The 26925-nt window shown below is 36.5% G+C and overlaps 1 protein-coding gene across 2 annotated transcripts in view; it reads left to right on the forward strand.

The window, feature by feature from the left end:
• The window catches only part of kiaa0513 (KIAA0513 ortholog), a 112742-nt gene that overhangs the window by 66480 nt on the left and 19337 nt on the right, over positions 1–26925 (forward strand). Inside the window, exons 7-11 of one of the 2 annotated variants that reach the window (XM_028810149.2) lie at positions 16069–16109; positions 17472–17547; positions 22142–22219; positions 22907–22936; positions 26729–26809. In XM_028810149.2, the coding sequence (XP_028665982.2) occupies positions 16069–16109; positions 17472–17547; positions 22142–22219; positions 22907–22936; positions 26729–26809 (306 nt within the window). The remainder of the gene's footprint in view (positions 1–16068; positions 16110–17471; positions 17548–22141; positions 22220–22906; positions 22937–26728; positions 26810–26925) is intronic. The other variant, XM_028810150.2, reaches the window with a different exon arrangement.

A 26925-nucleotide genomic window follows, 5' to 3' on the forward strand; every position in this document is an offset into this window, starting at 1 on the left:
CAGTTTAATGATGGTAAAGTTGTTTAAAAAGTCACTTTAACGTGTCAGTGGACAGAGATTGTTAACGTTAACAGAAAGTGTAGTTGGTTTACAAAAAATATTTACTATTTATTCATTTTGTAAGACATGTTCAGTGCAATACAATGTTTGACAAGCACCTCTATATTTTACTAAGTCTAAATGCCTCTTTGGATGGTTGAAAATATGTTGTCAAAATTTTAGTTTGAGTTGTTTGCAAACTTTGTTTAATAAAGAGGTTCTATATTTTGACTACATCTGTCATGCAATGTGATTCCTTCTCATCATTAGTGCCACCCCCATGAAAACTACCACTTTATGGGGCCATGCAAACCTGTATTAATACTTGTGTGCACATTAAAATATTTTTTTGTTGAATGTACAATTCTGATGACAGTGGAATAGGTTGTTCTTAGCCAGTCTACTGCAGTAATTGCAGTGGAAAATGTGGTTAACATCCACTCATGCATGGGAAAAAAAATACCGTTGAATACCATGAAACCGATATAATTTTGAAAAATACTGTGATATAGAATTTTGCTCATACCGCCCAGCACTAATTCCATGTATTCTGGAGCCTATTTTGATGATGTGGTCATTTTCAGTATTGATTGGCATGTTGATCACCTGCAAGTGGTTCTTGACAGTTTGAGGCTGGCTGGGTTTGACAGCTAATCCTAAGAAGTGTAAATTGGGTATGTCAGAAACATATTATTTGGGGTACTCTGTGGGGAATGGTTTGATTGAACTTTAGTTGGACAAGTTGGGTAAGGCGCTTGCATATTCACATCCGGAAACGTAGAAGCAGGTTCAGGCTTTCCTTGCCATATATATATATATATATATATATATATATATATATATATATATATATATGATATGAATAAATATAGATATATGAAATATTTTACAACAATAACATTTATTTATATAGCACATTTTCATACAAATAATGTAGCTCAAAGCACTTTACATGATGAAGAAAGAGAAAAAAAGACAAAATAAGAATTAAAATAAGAGAACTAATTAACATAGACTAAAAGTAAAGTCCGATGGCCGGGGAGGACAGAAAGAACAAAAAAAAAAAAACTCCAGACGGCTGGAGAAAAAATTAAAAATGCAACGGTTCCAGGCCATGAAACCGCCTCGCCCCCTCTAGGCAATCAACCTAACATAAATGACAGCAATCAGTCCTCATTGTTTTCTGGGTTCTCATGGAAGGACTTGATGATGATGGTCATGTGGACTTCTGGGGCCTCATGTGTAAACGGTGCGTACGCACAAAAATGTTGCATACGAAAGATTCCAAGTTCAAATCGCGATGTATAAAACCTAAACTTGGCGTAAAGCCATGCACATTTCCACGGTAGCTCATACCCTGGCATACGCATGTTCACTGCTCTGTTTTGCAGACTGGCGGAACCCAGCGTCAAAGCAGTGCTACTGTTCCAGTGTGGTTTCCCTTTCTTTTTTAGATCCACATCCCTGACGCGGCTTTATAAATACACTGAAATTAACCGCATATTGTTTATTAGTTTAATGCATCTGATTGTAATTAACCTGTAACAATATAATGGTCCACAGAATGGTGAAACTATTCTAAATACAAGAGCTGATTTAGCTTTGTTACTCTCACTGCACCTTCTTCTCCTCCTTTCAGATGCTCCCGTTAGGGGTTGCCACAGCGGATCATCTTTTTTCAAATTACTCTCACTGCACCACTCGAAGTATTTATATCACTGTATTTGAGTGTGGAATCACAGCTGTACAGCAGCTGATCGGAAAGAGAATTATTGGTATACAGCATCAAGCACATGCTGCCTCAGCCATGCTGTCTATTGAACTGCTCTCTGTTTTAGTTTGGGAAAATGGTTCAAAGGTTTTAACAGAAAATAAGCAGGCAAGAATCAGAGAGGAAAGGTCCAATACTTCAATTGTTTACTTGTTCAAATATAATATCAGTTACATACAATATAATAGCAATATACATGCAGATATAGGAATTGTACTATTGACTTACAGTAATATATATAAAGATATATGATTTATACTATTAACTTACAGTAATACAGATATGTGAATTATACTATACTTACAGTAATATCAAAAGACCCAGAGCCATCATCCTAGACCAGTAGACTGAGGGAGCCCGCGTGTCAGTCTCGTCAGAGGATCAACTCGTGAGCCTGGTCCAATACCGGGCGGTGTGCACGGTTGAGCTTCCGAAGAAACTGAGGGCGGAACCTTCCCTTATATACTAATTGAGTGTCCTTACCCAAAATGGCTTACGTGTAAGCAGTGTATACAGAAGTGATCAGTTTCAGCACACACCCTTCCACGGGACGCAGTATTGTTTTTCTTCTACTTGGCCCTCACTGAGATGGTGCCTAGTATCAGAAGACACACAATAACAAGCGTTGCTTGCAATGAAGCCCCTCGAAGTGAAAAACAAGTACATGGCCTTGACTGTATTCCCATAACATTCTGAAACTCTTTATGAGAAGCAAGTTTTTGCACATTCTTTCGCCATCATCCCAAACATTCCAATCTTTGTAGCTGGTTTTGCACTGAAGCGACCAATCCCCCCCTCTTACTCCTTTATTTCATCCCTTCTCCTGTTACAGAGAAAACCTTTTTTATTACACTCTCATACGGCAAACGCTTCAGAGCCTTTCCTCGTGGTTCAGAAACAGTTTCATCTGAAGAACTATAAACGCACTCAATCAGTCCATCAAGTGCTCCTTGTAGAACTGTTTGGTACATATAAGTACAATTACCTCACTGTAAACTTGCGATACAGTTATAATATTGCACAAGCTGAGACACTTTATAAAGCGCGTATTTACATATAATGACGATATAATTTTTAAGATGAAATGCAGCAAAATATATTTATTATATTATACAGATAACACTTTAACTTAATTTAAATAATCCATATTGTTAATAAATAAACATGTGAGGACACAGTGTCACAGCGCTAGCAAGGAGCTGGCGCTCCGTTCACTGATTGTTCCTGCCTCGCGCTGTATTCTTGCTGTTACTGGCACGACACTGGATGGATAGAATAATTTAACATGTACTACGAAGATATTTCACTGTTCCTTAAAAGTTTTGAATAATCTGCGTTCTATGCTTACAGATGGCTTAACGTCTATTACAGAGCTGATTGTGTGGCAATTGGGTATTTGGAGAAAGAAAAGTAAGGACACGAATTGGGGGTTAGTACGTTTGAAAGAGACAGTACTGCTGCAATAAAATTATTTCATCGCACGGCGCAGCAAGCATCCTGCGTGAGGCATGAAGAATCACTGCGCCACCGTGTTCCCATGTTTAATAACATGCTATCCTCCTATCATCATGAAAATGATAGCAAGTATACATCTCAGTATTTTAATTATTCAGAGAGCTGTAATATCACGAATGTAATGGATTCTGTGTGCTGTCGGAGGAAGACAAAGCCAGTTTAAGAAGCACTTAGTGATTCACACACAGAGAGCACATAGAAGATCAAATAAATAACAAAGCATTTAACGTGCTACTTTAGTTACAATGGGATTTGAGAAACTAGTAAATTAAATGATTTTAAGATGAAGTTTATGAAGTTCTACTTTAATGACAAAATAAACTATGCGATTAAAGTGGAAATTTCGAGATTAAAGTTGACATTTCATGCTTTTTTCCCACTGTGTGCTTATTTTATTTTCTCTGTACCCTAATAAGCTTTCAGATGGCACTCACACGGTGGGCTACGACTCGCCTTTTCATGGCGACTTTGATATCTGACAACTTCTTTTTTATTTCGAGCACTGTGCGACTTTGTGAACTTCAGCTTTCGAGTTCTATGTCACTCCATCAATTTACTTTTGTTGTTTATACAACTGTTTAAACCAACAAATAGTACGTTTTTCCTTGCTTCCATTTGGTATTCGCTGAAATTCTTCTATTTTCCCCTGTGCTTTTGCCATTGTCTTTTCACAGAACGCTGAGCTTAAGGGCTATTTATATTGATTTGCATATTCAAAGAGGTGTAATTCTAGGTGGAGACGGGGCGGGACAGCAGGCGCGTGCGTTACTTTTCACGTTGACCGGGATTTATGTAGTGGAAGAACATGGAAGTTGGCGTTTGCACAGATTTATGCATCTGGATTTTTTTGTGCGTATGAACATTTCTGCTTTTGTGCTTATGCCATGTTATAGTGCGAGTTCTATGCACGCCTTTATACATGAGGCCCCTGGTCTTTAATCCATCAATCTAGGGACATCACGGTGCTTTGATTAGGTGGTGGTGGCACAGACCCCCACCACAGAAAACCAGAAAAAGAACAGAAGAGAGAGTAGGTGTTAGTGCGGATTTTGGAACTACCGTGAATAATAATGATAATTAATTGAATATACAGAGAGCATCAGGATTAAACTAAAATGAAGCTATGAGAAAGCCATGTTAAAGTAATGTGTTTTCAGCAGTGTTTTAAAGTGCTCCACTTTATTAGCCTGTCGAATTCCTATTGGCAAGCTATGTGAACATTGTATCCTCTGTGGACTGGTTGTGACAATATGCAAACTGGAGGTGACCACAACCATCTGGAACATACTTTTTAATGTGTCCCAACACCAGTCACTTAAAGCACTTCACCATGATTGGAGTGACACCGATCTGTAGTGATTAAGACAGTCCACATTTATTTTTGGAAAAATAATTTGTAGGAGATGAAGTCCACAGATTCTGTCAGTGAAATACTAAAGTTGTCATTGAAGAAACCAGCTAATTAGTTGAATTTCCTGAAACTCCATCTGGACCAGGTGACTTATGGACATTAACTCATTTAAATATCCTCCTTACTTCATATACAGTAACAAAGAAGGATGAATCATTTTGTGTTACAGACAATTGAATGGCGGGTTTCTTGTTATTACAATGAAAATAGGCATAGAAGACATTAGTTGATTTGGAAGAGAAAATGCAGATGAAGGCGCAATAGGCACACAGCTGCCCACACATTTTTTGATTAATGCTATTGCAATATAAGCATGCTCATCCTGATCTGATGAGGGTTCTCAAAATATTTCACAGTTTACACAATCAAAGCATGTATGGTATATCTTGTTCTTCTTTAGTCCAGCACTGTAGTACTTTTCTTGTTGGCTCTTCCTGTTTCTCTGTTTGTAAGATGGCAGCAGGAGTATTGTCAGGGGATATGGCTTTCTAAAATGGGGGTGCAGTATCAGGTGGTAAGCATTTATCAGGATATAGCAGTAATCCAGAGTATTGGCACCTCTTCTGGGGCACGTGACTGTTAGTAATATTTAAGGTAGATATTCTTTAAGTTTGCTTTGTTAACGTCCCAATCAACAATTACAAATCCTTCAGGATGTAAATGTTCATGATCTGAAATACTGTACAAATTGTTAAGCACATTGCTTATGCTGGCTTACAGAGAAATATAAACAGAAACCAGAAAAACACTGGATAATGTCCATGGAAAATTAAATGGACAAGACTTGATCAATAACTATTACAACTGAAGTAAAATAGTTTTAGAGACAATTTTAACATTTGTTTACCACAATTTTTTCAACATAAAACACGTCTACTCCTTTGCCTTTACCAGAAGTTTCAGTTGTATTGCAGCATCTGGTGTCACAGCGCTTAAACACATTTCTGAAAAACAAAAATACAGCAGTTACAGGTATCTCACTATGTATCCAATCTGAATGTTCTCTAGTTTATTTGTTTATCGACTGCATATTGGCCAGAAAAAGGCGGAGCAGTGGAGGTCGGTTGCATCTGGTCCTGTCTCACTTATTGTTGTCTGTCGTCCCCTGAAATACAATGCGTCTTTTTTATCTGATCTGACTGAATTATTAACCCACTTAAGTTCACTTTCCCAGAGTCATTCTTCTTGGCGATTTCAACATCCATATTGACATTACTACATGTAAACTGAGAAATTAATTCCTACCCGTACTGGACTGTTTTGACTTGGTGCAGCATGTTGATTTACCCACCCACTCTGGTGGTCATATACTAGACCTGATCTGCACATCTGGATTATCTGTCGGCAACACTTATAGCAGTGATTTGGGACTCTCTGACCATAAAGCAGTGCTTTTCACTGTCTCATTACCTCTCCCTCCTCTTACCTGTAAACGTCAAATTTCTTTCCGACACCTTAAAAATATCTGTCCCTCTGTTCTTGCTGGATCTGTTTCTGATCTTTTTCTGTCTTCGCCTATTCCATCAACACTAGATAGTCTTGTTGACCACTATAACTCAGCCCTTCATTCAGCACTAGATAAAACAGCTCCTTTAAAATATAAGGAGGTTTCCTTTAAGCGTTCAGCTCCATGGTATAATTCAGAGCTACAATCTATGAAAGAAACTGGCCGACACCTTGAGAGAATGTCACATAAGACTGGCCTCACTGTTCACATCCAGGCTATCTCTGACCATCAAAGGGCTTACAGGGATGCACTAACTGCAGCCAAGAACACACATTATGGCAGAATAATTGAAAGTGGCCACGATAACCTAAAGGTTTTGTTCTCTGTAGTTAATAAATTACTTCAGCCTGCATCTGGCCCAATTACTGAAGTCTATGAAAAATTCCTCCACTTTTTCCGCAATAAAATTAAAGATCTAAATAATTCAACTAACATAAATCCATCATCCATTTATATCCTTCCCTGTCTTCCCACTCCATCCAGCTCCTTTTCTAAATTTTTACCAGTTATATCAGCATTTGTTAATGACCTACTTTGTAAGATGAGGCCAACTACTTTTGTACTGGACCCCATCCCCACCACACTTCTTAAATCCTGCCTTCATACCATAATCCTGACTGTTACAACAATAATCAATACATCACTCGACACTGGGTTTGTGCCAGCCACTTTTAAAATTGCTTCTGTAACCCCCATGTTAAAAAAGTCTGGTCTTGATAGTGACAATCTTAACAATTTTCTGCCTGTTTCCCACTTACCTTTTCTGTCAAAAGTTCTTGAGTGTGTTGTAGCCTCCCAGCTCACCAATTACTTAACCTCTAATAATTTGATGGAACCCTTTCAGTCTGGTTTCAGGGCGCAGCACAGCTGTGAAACTGCTCTTCTTTGGATAACCAATGATTTGATTATGGCAGCAGACTCTGGACAAACCAGCATATTAATTCTGTTAAACTGTGAAGCGCCTTGAGCATGGGAAAGCAGCTATATAAATAAAATGTATTATTATTATTATTGATCAGTGTTTTGCTCTTACTATTATGCCTGCTGTTTGTTCTCGTTTCCTATCTCTCTTTATTCAATTAGTCTTAGTTGAGTCATGCATGCATTGTATTACCTCATTACAGCTGATGACAGTAGCTCCGTAGTTATTAGGCTAAAAATTGAATTATGAATATTTGCTTTGATGTTTGAAAGGGTTTGTCGATCAAAAAAATCATTATAATTGTCCACATATAACTAAGTTATATTCAGAAAAACCTCACAGATATCTGGAAGAAGAAACACACAAAACTAGGGAATGGAGGTTCAAACAACGATGTTGAAATAAAAATGCGTAATAATGTAAATTCTAAGCAAACATTTAAATGTAGAAGGAGTAACACCTTAAAATAGCTTGCCTTAATGCTAGAAGTATCAAAAATAAGATAAGTGAGTTGGAGTTGTATGTAGCAGGGCATAATTATGATATTGTAGCAATAACGGTAACCTGGTTGAATAACAAAGATGGGGATGAGTGTAACATAGAGGGATATACATTTTTAGGAAGGATAGACAGAACTGAAAAGGAGTTGGGGTTGCTGTTTATGTCAAACAGAATTTAAATGTAAGACCTCTTCAGTTCGATGATGAGCCCCATCTTAGTAAGGACATGTGGCTTCGCCTGGAAAATATTAGGGAAAAAGGTCTTATTTTAGGAGTGTGTTATAGACCACCCAATATAGACAGTAATTTCAACACACATCTTTTTAGTAATATCAAAAAAGCAAGTTTACAGGGAGATATTATTGTCATGGGGGACCTTAATTATCCAAATATTAACTGGGATAACCTTACAGATGGAGGAGCACAAGAACAAGAGTTTTTAAAGTAATCAGTGACTGTTTTTTAATACAGTATGTTAAAGCACCAACACGTGGTGAAGCTTGTCTGGATTTAGTATTTTGTAATAATCAAGATAGAACTGAGGGTGTGGAAGTGATGAAACCACTAGGGTCAAGTGACCTTAATATAATACAATTCTCAGTATTTTGTAAGAGTGCAGATGCAAAGACTAAAATTGTTAAGTTGAACTTTGGTAGGGAAAATTTTGACCAGATGCGACAAAATCTAAGTAGGATACACTGGGATAAGCTTTTAAAGTGTGGAGCAGTGGAACAGGTTTAAAAATGTTTTACATGTAATGCAGGACAAATACATACCTAAATTTAGAATTACAGTGGAACCTCGGTTCACGAACGTCTCTGAACATGTACAAATCGGTTTACGACCAATAAGTTCGCCAAACTTTTGCATCTATTCACAACCACACACTCGGTATACGAACAAGCCAGTTTCCCTTTCGGTTTGTGCGTGCCGATGATTTCCGCACGTGTTCAGTCTCTCCCTGTGCATTCTCTGTGCAGCAAGAGAGAGAGCGAGAGAGAGTGCGACACACACACAGGCACGAGAGAGAGAGAGAGACACACACACAGGCGCACGAGAGAGAGACACACACACACACACACACAGGTGCGAGAGAGACACACACAGGTGCGAGAGAGATGCACACACACACACGCACGCGAAAGAGAGGGGGCTGGACGCATAAGGCAGAGAAAGCAGTTAAAGAATGCACGGGGCTTGTTTTTGTTTTCACTTCTGTTTACAACAATCGGTTCATAGCATCCATTGTTGCAATATTACTTTTCATGGTGGTTTATTAAATTACGGATTTTTCAAATGTTCATTTTTTTCCCTGTGTTTAAAACTCATTAAAAAAAGTGTTTTTAGCGAGCGGTTCGTAGCACTATAGCGCAAACTCTTGCAGTGTTAGTTTTCTCTGTTGTTTAAGGTTTTCTCAGTGTTATTCAATGTTTTTACATTTAGTTTACTATTACGCTGTGCATTCTATGGTATTATTAACTATATTTATGCTTAAAAACTTACAAAAATATATATTTACATACAGTTCGTTCGGTCTGGAACGGATTAATTGTATTTACATACAATCCGATGGGGGAAATTGCTTCGGTTCATGACCAAATCGGGTTACGACCAGAGTTTTGGAATGAATTATGGTCGTGAACCTAGGTTCCACTGTAATAGGAAACTTTAAAAAACTCCACAGTGGATTAATAAAGATTTAAAAAAGAAGTTGCAAAGAAAAAACTGCTTTATAAGGTATATAAGACTAATAACTGCAAAGTGAATTGTAGAGTGTATGAGAACATGAGATCAACCATTAAGAAGGATATAAGGGAGGCTAAAAGACAGTTGGAGAGGAATATAGCAGATAAGGCGAAAGAAGACCCTAAGAGAGTCTTTCAGTATTTTAGTAGTAAAAGGACAGTCAAGGAGGAGGTCAAGTGCATCAGAAATAGTTAAAGGGGAATTAAAAGATACAGAGAATGAATAGCGGATGCCCTAAACTTTCATTTTTTGAGGTGTGAGTAAGTGGATAACCTCACAGAGGTAAATGTGACAACTAAGGAGGTACTGAGGGATATTGAAATTGTAGAGGGAGAAGTACTGCTCAGATTAAATAAGCTGAAATCAAACAAATCACCAGGACCAGATAATAATTACCCTCAAGCTCTTAAAGAGGCTAGTGAGTACATATATAAACCCTTGACACATATTCTTAGGAAGTCACTGCACACTGGAGAGATTCCAAAGGACTGGAAAATGGCAAATATCATCCCATTATATAAAAAGGGTGACAGGGCAGATCCAAGCAACTATAGGCCAGTAAGCTTAACTTGCATCACAGGAAAATTAATGAAAGGAATTATTAAGGATAAGATTGAGAGTCACCATGGGTTCAGAAGAGGGAGGTCGTGTTTTACTAACATGCTGGAATTCTATGAGGAGGCAACAAAAGGATACAATCAAAGTGATATTATTTATCTTGACTTTCAAAAAGCATTTGATAAGGTGCCACATGAGAGGTTGGGCATCAAACTAAAAGAAGTGAGAGTTCAGGGTGATGTTTTTAGATGGGTGCAGAATTGGCTCAAACACAGGAAGCAGAGGGTGATGATGCAAGGAACCTCATCAGAATTATCCGATGTTAAGAGTGGTGTTCCGCAGGGGTCAGTGCTAGGGCAGCTTCTATTTTTAATACATATATAAATGATTTAGATAGGAATATAAGTAACAAGCTGGTTAATTTTGCAGATGATACCAAGATAGGTGGATTAGCAGATAATTTGGAATCCGTTGTATCATTACAGAAGGACTTGGATAGCATACAGGCTTGGGCAGATTTGTGACAGATGAGATTTAATGTCAGTAAATGTAAAGTATTACTCCTAGGAAGTAAAAATGTTAGGTTCGAATACAATATAGACAGTTGGAAAATCGAGAGTACACCTTATGAGAAGGATTTAGGAGTCATAGTGGACTCTAAGCTATCAACTTCCAGACAGTGTTCAGAAGCCATTAAGAAGGCAAACAGAATGTTAGGTTATATAGCATGATGTGTGGAGAACAAGTCCAAGGAGGTTCTGCTCAGCCTTTATAATGCACTGGTGAGGCCTCATCTGGAGTACTGTGTGCAGTTTTGGTCTCCAGGCTACAAAAAAAACATAACAGCGCTAGAAAACGTTCAGAGAAGAGCAACTGGGCTGATTCCAGGACTACAGGGGTTGAATTATGAGGAAAGATTAAAAGAGCTGAGCCTATACAGTTTAAGCAAAAGAAGATTAAGAGGTGACATGAGTGAAGTGTTTAAAATTATGAAGGGAATTAGTACAGTGGATCAGGACTGTGATTTTAAAATGAGTTCACCAAGAACAACAACAACAACAACAACATTTATTTATATAGCACATTTTCATACAAAAAGTAGCTCAAAGTGCTTTACATAATGAAGAAAAGAAGAATAAAAGACAAATAAGAAATTAAAATAAGACAACATTAGTTAACATAGAAAGGAGTAAGGTCCGATGGCCAGGGTGGACAGAAAAAACAAAAAAAAACTCCAGAAGGCTGGAGAAAAAAATAAAATCTGTAGGGGTTCCAGGCCACGAGACCGCCCAGTCCCCTTTGGGCATTCTACCTAACATAAATGAAATAGTCCTCTTTGTAGTTAGGGTTCTCACGGAGTCACTTGATGCTGATGGTTATACAGACTTCTGGCTTTTAATCCATCCATCATTGTTGGAACATCATGGTGCTTTGGGTAGATGCCACCACCAATAGGACACCGGAAAAGAAAACAGAAGAGAGAGTAGGGGTTAGTACAAATTTTGAATGAATAGTTATTATAATGAATTGGATATACAGAGTGTCAGGATTAAATTACAGTGAAGTTATGAGAAGGCCATGTTAAAGTAATGTGTTTTCAGTAGTTTTTTAAAGTGCTCCACTGTATTAGCCTGGCGAATTCCTACTGGCAGGCTATTCCAGATTTTAGGTGCATAACAGCAGAAGGCCGCCTCACCACTTCTTTTAAGTTTTGCTCTTGGAATTCTAAGGAGACACTCAGTTGAGGATCTGAGGTTGCGATTTGGAATATAAGGTGTCAGACATTCCGATATATAAGACGGGGCGAGATTATTTAAAGCTTTATAAACCATAAGCAGAATTTTAAAGTCAATTCTGAATGACACAGGTAACCAGTGTAGTGACATCAAAACTGGAGAAATGTGTTCGGATTTTCTTTTCCTGGTAAGGATTCTAGCAGCTGCATTCTGCACTAACTGCAAACGATTGATGTCTTTTTTGGGTAGTCCTGAGAGGAGTGCATTACAGTAATCTAGCCGACTAAAGACAAACGCATGAACTAATTTCTCTGCATCTTTCGATGATATAAGAGGTCTAACTTTTGCTATGTTCCTTAGGTGAAAAAATGCTGTCCTAGTGATTTTATTAATATGCGATTTAAAATTCAGATTACAATCAACGGTTACCCCTAAGCTTTTTACCTCCGATTTGACTTTTAATCCTAATGCATCCAGTTTATTTCTAATAGCCTCATTGTATCCATTATTGCCAATCACTAAGATTTCGGTTTTTTCTTTATTTAATTTGAGAAAGTTACTATTCATCCATTCTGAGATACAGGTTAGACATTGTGTTAGCGAATCAAGAGATTTGGGGTCATCAGGTGCTATTGATAAATACAGCTGTGTGTCATCAGCATAGCTGTGGTAGCTCACGTTATGTCCCGAGATAATCTGACCTAATGGAAGCATGTAGATTGAGAAGAGCAGTGGACCCAGGATAGAGCCTTGTGGAACACCATATAGAATATCATGTGTCTTTGAGTTATAATTACCACAACTAACAAAGAATTTTCTCCCTGCCAGGTAGGATTCAAACCAGTTTAAGACACTGCCAGAGAGGCCCACCCATTGACTAAGGCGATTCTTAAGAATATTATGATCAATAGTGTCAAATGCGGCACTCAAATCTAAGAGGATGAGAACAGATAAATGGCCTCTGTCTGCATTTACCCGCAAGTCATTTACTACTTTAACGAGTGCAGTTTCTGTGCTGTGATTTGTTCTAAAACCTGACTGAAATTTATCAAGAATAGCATGTTTATTGAGGTGCTCATTTAACTGCATAATGACTGCCTTCTCTAGAATTTTACTTAAGAAAGGCAGGTTAGAGATGGGTCTATAATTTTCAAGAGAAGAGGGGTCGAGATTATTTTTCTTAAGTAGGGGTTTAACTACCGCAGTCTTAAGACAGTCTGGGAAGACCCCCGTATCTAATGACGAATTTTCTATGTCAAGAACATTATCAATAAGCACACCCGATACTTCTTTGAAAAAATTTGTTGGTATTGGGTCAAGGGCACAGGTGGATGGTTTCATTTGAGAAATTATTTTATGTAAATCAGGTAAATCTATCCTAGTGAAAGACTCTAATTTATTTATTATGGAGTACTGGGGTTTCGGGGGATCCTTAGTGTTGGGGAGATATACTATGTTATTTCTAATATCATTAATTTTTTGATTGAAAAATACAGCGATAGCCTCACAGGTTTTACTGGAAGTACTTAGGAGGCATTCCTTTGAGTTACCTGGGTTTAACAGATGATCAATTGTCGAAAATAAGACTCTGGGATTACTAGCATTGTTATTTATAATCTTAGAGAAATAGCAGCGCCTCTCAAGACGGACTGTGTTATTGTATTCTGTTATTTTAACTTTTAATATCTCATAGTCAATAGTTAGTTTAGTCTTCCTCCATTTACGCTCAGCTCTACGGCATGTTCTCTTTAAATCAGACACTCTTTGGGTCTTCCAAGGTATAACAATGCTAGAAGATTTTTTAACTGTCTTTTCAGGTGCAACTATGTCAACAGCAGCCCTCACTTTAGTATTAAATCTTTCCACCTTACTATTTACATTCTCCTCGCTATTATAGTTAGCACTGTAAACGGACTGATTGGTTAGAATGTTTGTAAGTTTTAAAGTTGCTGATGAGTCAAAGAAGCGTTTTTTAACAATATGCTTCTCATGAGTGTTTTCTATCATTATTTCTATATTAAAAAGTAGAAGAAAATGGTCTGAAAGACCCGTATCAATGACCTGCTTTATATCAACTTTTAGTCCTTTAGTAATTACTAAGTCTAACGTATGACCTGCTTTATGTGTAGGCTGATTAACGAGCTGTCTCAAATCAAAAGAGTCCAGGAGGTTCATAAATTCTTTTACTTTTTGGTCACATTGATTATCTACATGAAAATTAAAGTCGCCGACTATTAAGAGTGCGTCATAGTTCGTAATTAAGATTGACATCAAGTCAGAGAATTCCTCAAAGAAAGACGCGTTGAATTTAGGAGGTCTATACACGGATAATACTAGAACGTGAGAATCTCCCTGAATAACAATGGCGAGATACTCAAAAGACTTGAACTTACCAAAACTGATATTTTTACATTTTAACCTGCTAGAGTGAATGTTTGCTAGCCCTCCACCTCTCTTTCCTTGGCGATCAGCACGAGTAAAACTGTAATCCGGAGGCGCAGATTCGATTAAAACAGCTGCGCCATCTGAGCTAAGCCACGTTTCACTTAGTGCAATAAAATCTATTTTTTTTTCACTAATAATGTCGTTGATAAAAAACGTCTTGTTAGTTAAAGCTCTAATATTTAATAGTGCCATATTCAATGTTTCGGAGGAGCAGAGATGAATACTATGTGCGTTATTGATATAGGGAACAGGAATTAAGTTATTTTTATTAGCGCCGCTCTGCGTGTATTTTTTATTTAATCTATGATCTGTTTTTACAGTTTTAATACATTGTTCATCTAAAGTAGTAACTTTAATTAAATTATTGGCGTTTATGCCGTATTGCCTAGATTTTCTATGTGCATTAAGATTGGTTATTACAGTATTTATGTTGCGCACTTTTATGGAAGATTTTTTTAAACAATTATCATGACCAAACACAGGAGTGACATTTCGGAAGGGGTTAAAAGCAGAGATAGATAGTCAAGATAAACGAATTACCTTCGATATGTTTTCGGAGAGGACCCGGGCGCCGAAGCTGTTCGGATGCAGGCCATCTCGCTTGAAGAAACGCGGTCTTTCCCAAAAGAGGTCCCAGTTGTTAATGAACCCGATGTCTTGATTCTTGCAGAAGCCCTGCAGCCAGTTGTTTAAACCAAGCAGACGACTGTAATACTCGTTTGATCGTCTGACGAGAGGGAGTGGACCCGAGATGAATATCTTTGCCGATGGGGTCCTCTCCTTTGTGTCTTTAATTAATGCAGTGAAGTCTGCCTTGAGGATCTCCGACTGTCGGTGCCTTATGTCGTTTACGCCAGCATGTATAACAATGGCTCCAACTGCCCTGTTCTTGTAGATCGCCGGTGCACGTCTCGTCACATCTCGGACACGAGCACCGGGAAAACAAGAAACAAAAGATTTTCTATTAGGGCAAGTGATATTGAGGTTCCTAACAATAGAATCACCTACCACAATTACATCACCAGGAGCTGAAGGCGAACTGGGGACGCTTAGAGGGTCAAACCGGTTCTGGGTTACGATGCTTGCCTGTGCCGATGGAGGTGTTCTGGCCTTGAACCCCCGCCTGCATAGCTGAAATACACCGAGGTCATCATCGGTGTCGCTCCTACGAGGCTAGGGGGTGAAGGTGACTTGCGTGGCACAACGCGGGGTTGATGTTACGCCGATAACAGATGGCGAGGACGGTTTATCCAACAGCCGAGCCTTCAGATCTCTGAGGTATCTTCGTCTGGACAGAAGATTCTGAATCTGTTCATCGAGTGCCTGGAGTTCCTCGACTACAGTTGCAATGCGATTCACCTCACTGTCGGCCATTGTCCGCTTCTGCTTTGCTTCCGCTTCCGCTTCGTGCCCTAGGAAAAATGAGAGAGAGAGAGAAGGTGTCAAGTTGCTCATGGATGCACATGGATACAGTTGGAAACTTGTTAAGGGTCAATTTCTCACAAACATTATGAAGTTTTTCTTTACACAAAGAATGATAGACACTTGGAATAAGCTACCAAGTAGTGTGGTAGACAGTAAAACTTTAGGGACTTTCAAAAACTTGACTTGATGTTTTTTTGGAAGAAATAAGTGGATAGGACTGGCGAACTTTGTTGGGCTGAAAGGCCTGTTCTCGTCTAGAGTGTTCTAATGTTGCCACTCACAGTGCCATGAGACAAGCTACAAGGTAAAAAAAAATCATTAAATCAATTAACAATCTAATAGTTATCCAAAAAGACTTGATACTTTAAATACTGTATACCAACACATTAAAGCAAATTAAAGTTCACAAAAAACATTAAAAGAGTAAAGAAAAGTAAAAAAACAAAAAATACATACATACTAAATAAATTTTTTTTTCCTCTTTTTGTTGTAGAGATGCAGAGAATACGCCTGAAGAGAAGCCTAAGAAGACTGGTACTTTTATCTGATAATAATTATATAGCAATGTTAATAAAGATTTTATTTTTCTTGCAGACCGTTGCACAAATGCACAAACACGGTCCACAGTTCAAGAAAACCTTTTATTTCAAGAAATATGCATTTTTCTGCAATCAGAAATTCAATTCAATTCACTTTCTTTTCTTTCTTCTCCACTCCAAATGATAAAATTTTCCCTTCCTCCTTTTATGCTGGACTTTTCAGTACTTCAAAACCACAGCATTGCTGCAGAAGCACTTCTGGGTCAGGCAGAAGCACCTCAAAATAGGGACACCTATTTTATAGTAGGCCTCATAGTTACTCAGGCTAAATGTCACAATGAAATATCATTTTATCCCAAGCCCTTTCAAGGAAGTATCTGAAAATGTGCCCTTAAATCTGTTGTTTATATTGTTTATTACTGCTTCAAATATGGATTTGTTATGGTGGAGGAATAATGCATGTAGAAACAAATGCAAGCTAACAGTAAAGCATCCTTGCTAATAATTTCCTCTTTACATATACAGCACACATATAAATATACATTCAACTGTGATACATATGCCTCTCATGAAATGCGATTTTACTACTGAAAAAATCAGTTTATATATAAGAGAGTCTTTTTTTATGAAAATAATTTAAATTAAATAAAATGTTTCATAGCAAAGCTAGTACAAAATATAAAATACAAAATCAAACACTATACACAAAAGGAGAGAAAACACAAAACAATGTAAATAAAAGTCTAACTGCACTGTACAATTCATAGTGCCAAAAATATTTTGCAAGAAGAAACACTGCCCACAAACAGAGAAAACACAAAACCATGTAAATAAAAGTAGCTGTAAATTATTTATAGTTGCATATTATGTGCAGTCTCTTGCAAAAAGTCTAAATGTGTCATCTTGTGCATATGTCGGAATTAACTTGTGGAGGGTGCAGTTAAGCTAGACATCTATTGATTTGAATACCTCTAGCACTGGAGGAGAAGTATACAAAAACACTTCAGAAGCAGTTGGTCTGTCATCACAAGACATTAAATTCTGTCAGAACTGTCTAAAACATGAAGTACAATCCATTAGCTATGAACATTTGTCGCATTGCTTATTTTTCCTGTGCCAGTTTTTCTTGCATGCATTTTTTACTGAGCACTTTTGTTGGTGTGCTACAAATAACTTATATTAAATGTATTAAATGCATGGTTATGAACTGATATTTTCTTTTTATATACTTAATATGTAAAGTACCAACCAATGAATTTGTAACGGGAATCACTTTTAAAAATTATGAATACATTGCTCCCTATAAATGAAATAATATTTTTTTAAAGCTTACATTAACTTTTTCTTTTTCTTCTAGTTCAACTGGATTATCCTGAAGAAAAAAAGGGAGAGAAGATTTATCTTTATGTGCACCTTAAACAACAACCAATCTGGTATGTTACTACACTGTGAACAGTGAATTTCATTCCAAAAAAAGTGCTAACAAAGTTTAATTTAAAAAAAAGTTGAGGAATGTAATAGTGAAAAAAACAGTTAAAAGATTTTATTATTTATTTTTCCTATTACTGTAGCTGTGTTAACAATGGATTTAGAATGTTTGAAGATTGTCCTTGTAATAAAGGCTGATAAATATATAGTGAAAATGTTTTCTTCTTACTACAAATAAATAGATGTAACATTTTCAAACACACAATCCATTTCAGGGTCATTGTGGACCTGAGCCTATTCTGGGAAGATTGGATGCAATCCAAGGTGCCCACAGTACAGACACATTCATATAGACATAAAAAAAATATAGACTCCCCAATTAACCTAACGTGATTGTCTTTGGAACATGGTAGGAAAAACTGAGTATCTGGAAAGAAAACATGCATAAAGTGTAAAACTGCAGACTCCACACAGAATTTGACCCTAAGACACTGAATTCCTAAGGCACCAGTGCTAATCACTGTGGAACTGTTCTACCCTATATGTATATAAGGATAAAAACTTAGGCAGTTACAGATAAAACAAATGCTACATGTACACTGTCCTGGATTGGGATCTGAACATATTCTACTTAGGCTATGAAATGACAGCACTAACTGCTACTCGTTTTCTAAAGGAACTTTCTCAAACTTAGTAAAACTCACAGCTGTGGGGGCTGGAGCATATCCCACCATTGCTAGATTCAAAGTAGGAAAAGTACTTAAGGTAATACAAAGTTGTATATCACTGGGAACACTTGATAGCTGGTTTGTATGTTACCAAGAAGTAGTTTGTTATTCACAATGTTTCAGAATCAAGTTAGGGTGAGATCTGGACCAGTTTGAACAGACAGATGGAAAGTGTCTCTTTCTCTGACTTAGAGTTTGCCATTTTCATAGTCTTTTGGATTCTACTTTAATGCTTAGGTTTAATTTATTAATGCTAAGATGATGCACATGAAGTCATATAGATCTGAGCAGGAATTCCATTGCATCTGATATATTAATTGTTTTTGAAATCTCTGAGTACCAGAGAATTGTATGCATACATTCAGTCAAAAACTATTGTACGTGCTCTAGAACAGGGGTCACCAACTCTGGTCCTGAAGGACCACCGTGGCTACAGGTTTTAATTCTAACCCTGTTCTTAATGAGTGTCCTGTTTTTGCTGATAATTAACTTCTTTTCAACTAATTTGAATTGACTTGCTCTTGAAGACTCAGACTTCTTAATTGTTTCTTTTTCCTTAATTAGCAGCCAAAAAACAATGAGATAGAAAATGAGCCAAAACAACTGGTGTCTATCATACAATATCTGAAAATAAAGAACTGTGCTGTTAGAAAGAGAAAATCAACAATTTCAGAAATGTCTGCTAATGCAGCACGAGAGCAGCAACAAGCCATGGAATTAAAGAACGGATTTAATTAACAACAAGATCTGGCACCTCATTAAGCAGCTGGTTGGAGTGAAATTGGTTGGAGTTTGAGGCCCTGACTTATTTGGTCTTTTGTTGGCTCCCTCACTATCTTGCCTGTTTTATCAGTTGATTATTTTGAAAATAGATAGTGAGATTGACAGGCAGATCAAGTGTAATAATGCAGTCATTATACTAATCAACAGTGGTGAAGAAGGAGCTCTTAATTTACCAGTCGATCTATGTTCCTACTCTCACCTGTGGTCATAAGCTTTGGTTAACACTAGAATTACCAAAGCCTGTAAAAAAACTCGTAAACCCAGCCCACCTTAAATCCGTTTGCACCTCTCCATCAGCGTGTTTTCTTTTGTAAATGTGTCGATAAGCCCAAGCAGCAAGCAGCCTGCTAAATCATCACAGGAACGGCAAAAAGCTCTCCCAGCTCAAGCCTTGTTTATCAGGGAGTGAGGTTGTACCTAGAGCTGTATAGGCTAAATAATATATCGTTATTTGGAACACATGCATTTCATGTATGTTCCATGTCTACAAAGATTTATGTAAGTGTAGGATGACAGGAAATGCAAGAAATATTGAACACATACCTAAAAGACAAACTTTTTTCATGTTTTAGTGCTAACCACAAAATTTTGACATGAAGTGTATAATGTGTGAAGACTGAAGTCCAAATATCAAATAAGCACTTTCACAAAAGGTACAAATATAACAGAAAAAGTGCGCTTTTATATTCACTATAACAGAAGAAAAAGAGTTCGGGGTAGTGTACTTCGACTTCTTTGGTAGTAAAGCAGTAAGAACTGCTGACTCATAATCAAGAGGTCGGGGGTTCGAGCCTTCTCGTGTCCCAAAATAAATGTTTTGAGTAGTGAGCAGCTCTTATTGTTACTATTATACAATAAAAACATATTTGATTTAAGTCTGTAACAGCTGGTGTAAATGTATTGTACTTGTAAAGGTTAGCGTTTTTTTTTTTTTATTCAGTTTTATTTTCTCAGTCACGTTCACGCTTGCCCCGATCTGGCACTGCTGTTTTCAAATAAAGATGTGCTATAACAGAGGTGCAAACTCAGATGAGGATGAGGGTTCTACATCAGAGAAAGAGAAAAAGAAGCACTCCCCTCAAGAAACACTCACTCACATACAAGAACAACGCAGCTGCACCAGGCGTAGAGGCGAAAGGTGGCACCATTTAGATGCAGCAAGTGGTCCAGCGTCATCCTGCCAGTCAGTCTGCCCCACACCTGTCCTTCAACGAAGCGGCACGGCTTACAGAGCTCACCAACGTATCGGGCAAAGTCCAGTTTGTGATTGTTTTGTGATGGTCTTTACATAAGAAACATTTATATGTTACTTATATAAAAGGCAGATCAAATTTTATTTACCTTGATTTATATACTTATCTTCCTACAGCGTAAAGTCACAAGTAGACTGCAGAGCTTCCTGTGTTTGATTGACAAGGGCATGCTCACAAATTACATGTGTAATGACACGAAAGGTGCCTGCTGACACTTCAGTACACAAGCAATGGTACGAGAATGCAGTCAGACTTCTTTTTTGGGCACATACACCATCCAGATCTAAACACTAGCGTGGAGAGTCACTCGCGTACTAAGTGCCGTCACTGTACTTTGTATATAAAAGTCAGATTGAATGTTATTTACCTTGATTTATTTAACTATCTTCCTACAGCGTAAAGTAGTAGGATGATAATTTTATCTTTAATGTTTTTGTCTAATAAATGTTTGAAATGTTGTACTTCTTTTTGGCTCACACTGTACTTGACAGAATTTCAACTTGAAAAGTATTTAAAAGTTCAGTTCTCATTTTGAAGTATGATTATCTCACTTTCCTGCATCATTCAGGTATGTATATATACAGATATATACTGATTTAACTTTTAGTTGCATATGAAGTGCAGTGTAGGGCATAAAATTTTGTTCACTGCTTTTGGTAAGTCCATCTCCATTTTCCTGCAATGCTTTAGCACCTCACTCAGTGTTGGGTTTTACTTTTATTTTTGGAAAGGTTCTGGCACCTGCAACCCTGAACTGAATTAAGTGAGTCTGATAATAGATGGATGTATTTTTCTCAATTTCCTGTAGTTGATTGTATACTTCAGTTCTTTTTTGTGTCAAGACTATACTCCTTAATAACTAGCAGGCATTCAGGGGAGGAACTCGGTCTACATTGGTACCAACTATGTTTGATATCAGAAAGAAGGCAGCTTTACTATATGTTACAAACAATTATTATTAAAAAAAAATAAATATAAATAGAACCAAAAGAGTTTTACTATTAGTATGTAGAACACGTGCAAGAATTTTACCTTATTAAAAAAACACTCATTTAATTTTTAACTTGAAAGTCAGCGGGCACTATTCTAATAAAACAATATTGATTTAATTTATTTGCAATAAGGATCATCAAAGACTGGCATTAAAAATATGTTTTTTTCTGGATAATATATTTGATAATTAAATTAAAATGAGCTATAATAGGTAATGAAAGCAATAATGCATTGTTTTACGTAATTAAGAGGATATACAGTATTTTCTCAAAAATGTAACATCATACCAGCATAATAAAATAACTTTAATTGTACAAATACCTAAAAAACATTTCTGGTAGTTCTTCAAAATATGTTAGTGGACATAAGTGAAATATTTCAGTTTATTTAATTTGAATGAAATGTGAAATGTGTCAGCTTAATTTTATGTGAGTGCGTCATTCTGAGTGCTGTACAGAAGCTATTGGTGTTGTAAGCTGCCATCTGCTGGTCTTTTTAAGCAAGCTCAGTTATTTTATAATAAATTCTGAGTAATAAAGCATGTCTCAGTTGAACTGACAAGTTGAAAGGAGACTATTATATTGTAGGTCTGAATATGTGTTAACTATTATAAGGTATAGGAACCTTTGAAATGTTTGGGGGATAATCATTTTATTGTTTTTGTTATTGTTTACCACTCTTTTCTGTGTAGTATAGTATATTTTGTTAGTTAAACATAATGTTTTCTATCCAATCTATTTACCCATTTCCACTATAAGAGACTGTAAAGGGAAGTTTGATCCCAGTGAATTTCTAGATTTTTGTATGGGATTAATTCCATTTTCTTCCGTCAATAAACACAGGCACACACTTCGGTTCTGGAATGCTGCCTTTTTTGACGCAGTCCACTGTGAGAGAAGGAAGAGGTCTCCTACTACCAGGTAGATAATATAATGGCATTGCCTATGAAGGTGTTACTTAGAACAACTCAGCAGTCTTCCTTAAATTTACAGTATTAAAGCATGTGTGAGGTTAAATTAAAGCAGTGTAAAATTCTATTTTTTAATATTTAAACAGTAAATACAAGTTAATTGTATGACATTATTTTTCTTTGACTGCATGCAGTGGTTAATACATTTTTCTAATGCTGTACCCTTTGTTGCACACATTGGACTTTTGATTGTTAGTAAATTACATCAAATCATTAAAAGTGAGTTGTTTCAGTTATTTTAATATTACAATAAGAATTTTATAAAGTACCCAATCAAATTCATATTATCTTTGAATCCTCTGTGTAGTCCAGGTTGTAATTACGCAGCTTCTAGCTTTAAAAATATCCACCACTGTAAATATGGCTGATACTTGAGTAATTAAAGTCATATTTTTTAAAAATTCAGTTTCTGCAAATCAATAAGCATAATGTAATTATAATGGTTAAGCTGTCATTATTAAGCCATTATATCCATTAGAAAATTCCTTAATTTCTGTTTGCATGTTTTTTTTCTTTATAAGTTATAGTTTCTTTATAGTTTGTCATCAACTTCTGAGTTCTTCTTATCCACATTTTCTTTAGTCTTTCACTTGCATCTTTTAACCTTTTGTTTTCCTGTGCCCTGCTGCCTCTCCAGGAGGAATGCTGGGGAGCAAAAACACAAGAGGTCTGTCTGTCAATTCACTGTACCGACTTTCTTCAAGATTTTAGCACCTGCTGTGAAATATGAATGAAACTGTGATGAATACAAAGTTGTTTTTTTTTTAAATATAGTGTATATCTATGAATTTTAGTATCACTGGCGATTTACATGAGTCATTTTTAAAGACTGTTAATATTTTCTGTAGAGTAAAAGTGTCTTTTAATTGTAATCAACTTTATACTTAATTGTAATGAACCATGTGATATGTTTGCATTTGTGGACAACTAAGATTGCTGATGGCAAGTATCTGATTTTATTAGCCTTGTACCATCTGTATGAATTTAGAAGTAAGACATTTTATTGGTACTTGCGTAACAAAATTAACTGATTCTCTCCTTCTTTGATGGTGCATTGCTTTCAAAATACATTTCTTCTGAATTTTCTTAGCTGTGGCATCTCAATTAAAATGCACCCCTTAGATGGTGATGCAAGAATTTGTTAGACCTGCTGCAGAGATCCTGATACAAAATGCCCTCTTCAGGTTTTAGTTGAATGTTTGGTTTCATTTTGGTTTATTTCCTGATATTATAAGTAATACAAAAATATGAATCAAATATTGTCAGGGGGAAATGAAGTAATTTGGCACACTATAAAATAGAACCACATAAGAACTATATAAGAACTATCTTTACTTTTGGTTGCAATATTCACATATGTGCCTTTTTTTGATGTGAAAGTTTGCGGTAGGGAGCAAGATAAAGCCCTATTTATTTAAAAAAAGAGAGGAATTTTGGGCATTGTCAGATGTATTTCTTCAATACTTAATTGCCACTGAACTTTTATAATTACGGTATCTGAGAATTAAATGTTAATAAAACATTTTTTATTTCATTTATTTTGAAAAATTCATGTTAGTATCATATGGGGTACATACATGTAGCCCCATTAATTTTAGCCCATATCGATATATCATTAGATATTTGCAGTGTTAAATATTTTAATCTTGGTTAATAGTTGACAGCATTACTACACACAAGAGCTTATGTCACAATAAATCATTAAGTGCAAAAGTTATATTATATGCCAGTGGATGAGTTTAATTGTGTTCTTGAATTTGACCACCGATTGGTATTTTGTTGGATTCTTAGATGGTTCTTGCTAATGCTGCCTGAATGGGATCCAGCAGCTTTCAAGTGAAATTACGATTAAGTGAATTAAAAATCAAAGTATGAATGTTTTTGATGTAAAGAAAACAAATAAGTAATATACATCGATCATCCAAAACATTAAAACCACCTGCTTAATATTGTGTAGGTCTCCATGTACTGTCAGAAAAGCTCTGAACTGCTGAGGCATGGACTCCACAAGACCTCCGAGAGAGTTCTGTAGTATCTGGAACCAAGATGTTAGCAGCAGATACTTTAAGTTCTATAAGTTTCAAGTTGGGGTCTCCATGGATCAGATTTTGTTTTACAGCACAATCCACAGATGCTCGATCAGATTGAGATCTGGAGAATTTGGGGGCCAAGTCAACACTTTGAACTATTTGTCGTGTTCATCAAACCATTCATGAACAATTATTGCAGTGTGGCAGGGTGCATTATCCTGCTGAAAGAGGCCGTCATCCTCATGGAATACCATTGCAATGAAGTAGTGTAAATGGCGTGCAACAGTACGTGGTGCATGTCAAAGTAACATCCACATAAATTCCAGGACCCAAGGTTTCTCGGCAGAACATTGTCCAGATCATCACAATGCATCCGCTGCATTGCCTTCTTCCCAAACTATATCTTGCCGCCATCTCCTTCCCAAGTAATTGATGCTCATGCTCCTGGCCCCGACATGATGTGAAAGAAAATGTGATTCATTAGATCAGGCCACCTTCTTCCTTTGCTCCATGATCCAGTTCTGATGTTCACATGCCCATTGTAGGTACTTTAAGTGGTGTACAGGAGTCAGCATGGGAACTCAGACCAATCTGCAGCTATGAGCCCCATACACAGCAAGCTGCGATGAACTATGTGTTCTGACACCTTTCTCTCATGACCAACATTACATTTTTCAGTAATTTGTGCTATAGTAGCTCTTCTGTGGGATCAGACCAGGCTGGCTAGCCTTCACTCCCCACACACATCAGTTAGCTTATGACACCCATGACCCTGTCGCTGGTTCACTGGTCCTTCCTTGGACCGATTTTGGTAGATACTAACACAACCTACTGGGAACATCCCAGAAGACCTTCCATTTTGGAGATGCTTTGACCCAGTCATCTAGCCATCACAATCTGGCCCTTGTCAAAGTCACTCAGATCCTTATGCTTGTCCATTTTTTCTGCTTCCAACACATCACCTTCAAGAACTGACTGTTTAATTGCTGCCTAAAGAATCCCAACTTTTGACTGGTGTCATTGTAAGGAGGTAATTAATGTTATTCACTTCACCGTTCACTTATACAATTAATCATCAGCTAACACGAGTGTTAGACTGATTTTGGCACAGCCTTAACTATTTTCATTTTTGGCACAGAGTGCAGATCACCAGCTATGTCATTGCTTAAGTTAAGCTGCAGAGTGTTTTTCATTTCATTACATGAGCATGATTTACTAAGACTTTGCACACTGAATAGAAGATCAAGCTGCTTAAATTATTAATGTACAACATATCTAAAAATACAACATTATAAAAATGTCTTTTTTTATAATTGCTTATTCATTACAAAAATGTAAAAATTGGAGTTTCGCTGATAACAAATAAATCATAACACCATTTACATTTTGCCATGGTTATATGCCATATGTTTGTGCAAGTTTCTTTGATATTTATTGTAATTATTTTTAAGACTTAACCAATGGGGAATTAAAAAAACATAAATGTGTCAAGTAATAATTTGTATTGTTTGCCCAAAATTCTGTTAGGATGACTCTGACTACTATCTATGGATGTTCATGTTTTCTAGTTGCAATCTGCTGAGCTGATTGTTCATATATTGTTTGATTCAAACATATTTTTGATATTATGTCAGAAGTCCACTAATTCTCTTGCGTATTCAGTTTTTATTTTTAAAAAATCTGGTAAATGTTTTTGGTAGCACTTTAGCTTTGGTACTGCAAAAATGAATCTACTGCTCCTTTACTTTTATTTAACAAGATGTTGACAAAGGCTTCTTTTGGTTTCATAACATTTATAAAAGATCAATAGATAGGTTATTCATCTCTGTGAAGTCATTGCACATTTATTTGATGGTAAAATTACTTTTTAATATGAAGGATTCATAAGTCTTATACTAATTATGCAATATCAAGAGAAATGCATCTCAGTTAAGCCATCTTGGACCATTCCAAAGAGAACTTTTGTTAGTAGGTCACAGTGCAGAGAGGAATAAACACTTTACTGACTATTTGTGTTATGAAGACCCAGAGCAGTTTATGTTAAGGTCTTGTTACATAATAGTAAATCAGTAATACGGTATATGCATTTTTTCAGTACCTAAATTAAAGTGTTACCAAAAATCTATAATTTTATAAAATGTTTGGAATTTATTTCTTTATCTTGTGAAATATGGCGATATTTCTTGATTTGAAAAGAAAGCATACACCTATTAATTGTGTATTACTTGTGGTAACATTTAAAGGTTAAAAATAGTGCATAAATAAGTATTGAAATTGTACTGTATTGTTTTTAACCATTGCAGTTTGTGTGGGGGAATGATGAAGGTATTCTTTTTATTAACAATGATTTTGTTAAATGGTGCCTGTACTACTCTGTACAAATAAATTAGAAATGGTTGTATTTTACCATCAATTCTTTTCATTTTTAGAGAGAAGTGGTGTCATATGACACAGGAAGAGAAGGACGACAGTCTAAGGTTTAATGAAAACATTACATTTGGTCAGCTGGGGTGAGTCTTTTCATCAGTCCAGTCCAGTATTACAACTTATTACAGTTTATTAATACATTATATGTTACAAATTGTTACGATATTTTGTTTCTTTTTCTTTAAACCCATTGCTCATT

The sequence above is a fragment of the Erpetoichthys calabaricus genome, chromosome 9 (assembly GCF_900747795.2).
Source record: "Erpetoichthys calabaricus chromosome 9, fErpCal1.3, whole genome shotgun sequence".
NCBI classification, from domain to species: Eukaryota; Metazoa; Chordata; class Cladistia; order Polypteriformes; family Polypteridae; genus Erpetoichthys; species Erpetoichthys calabaricus.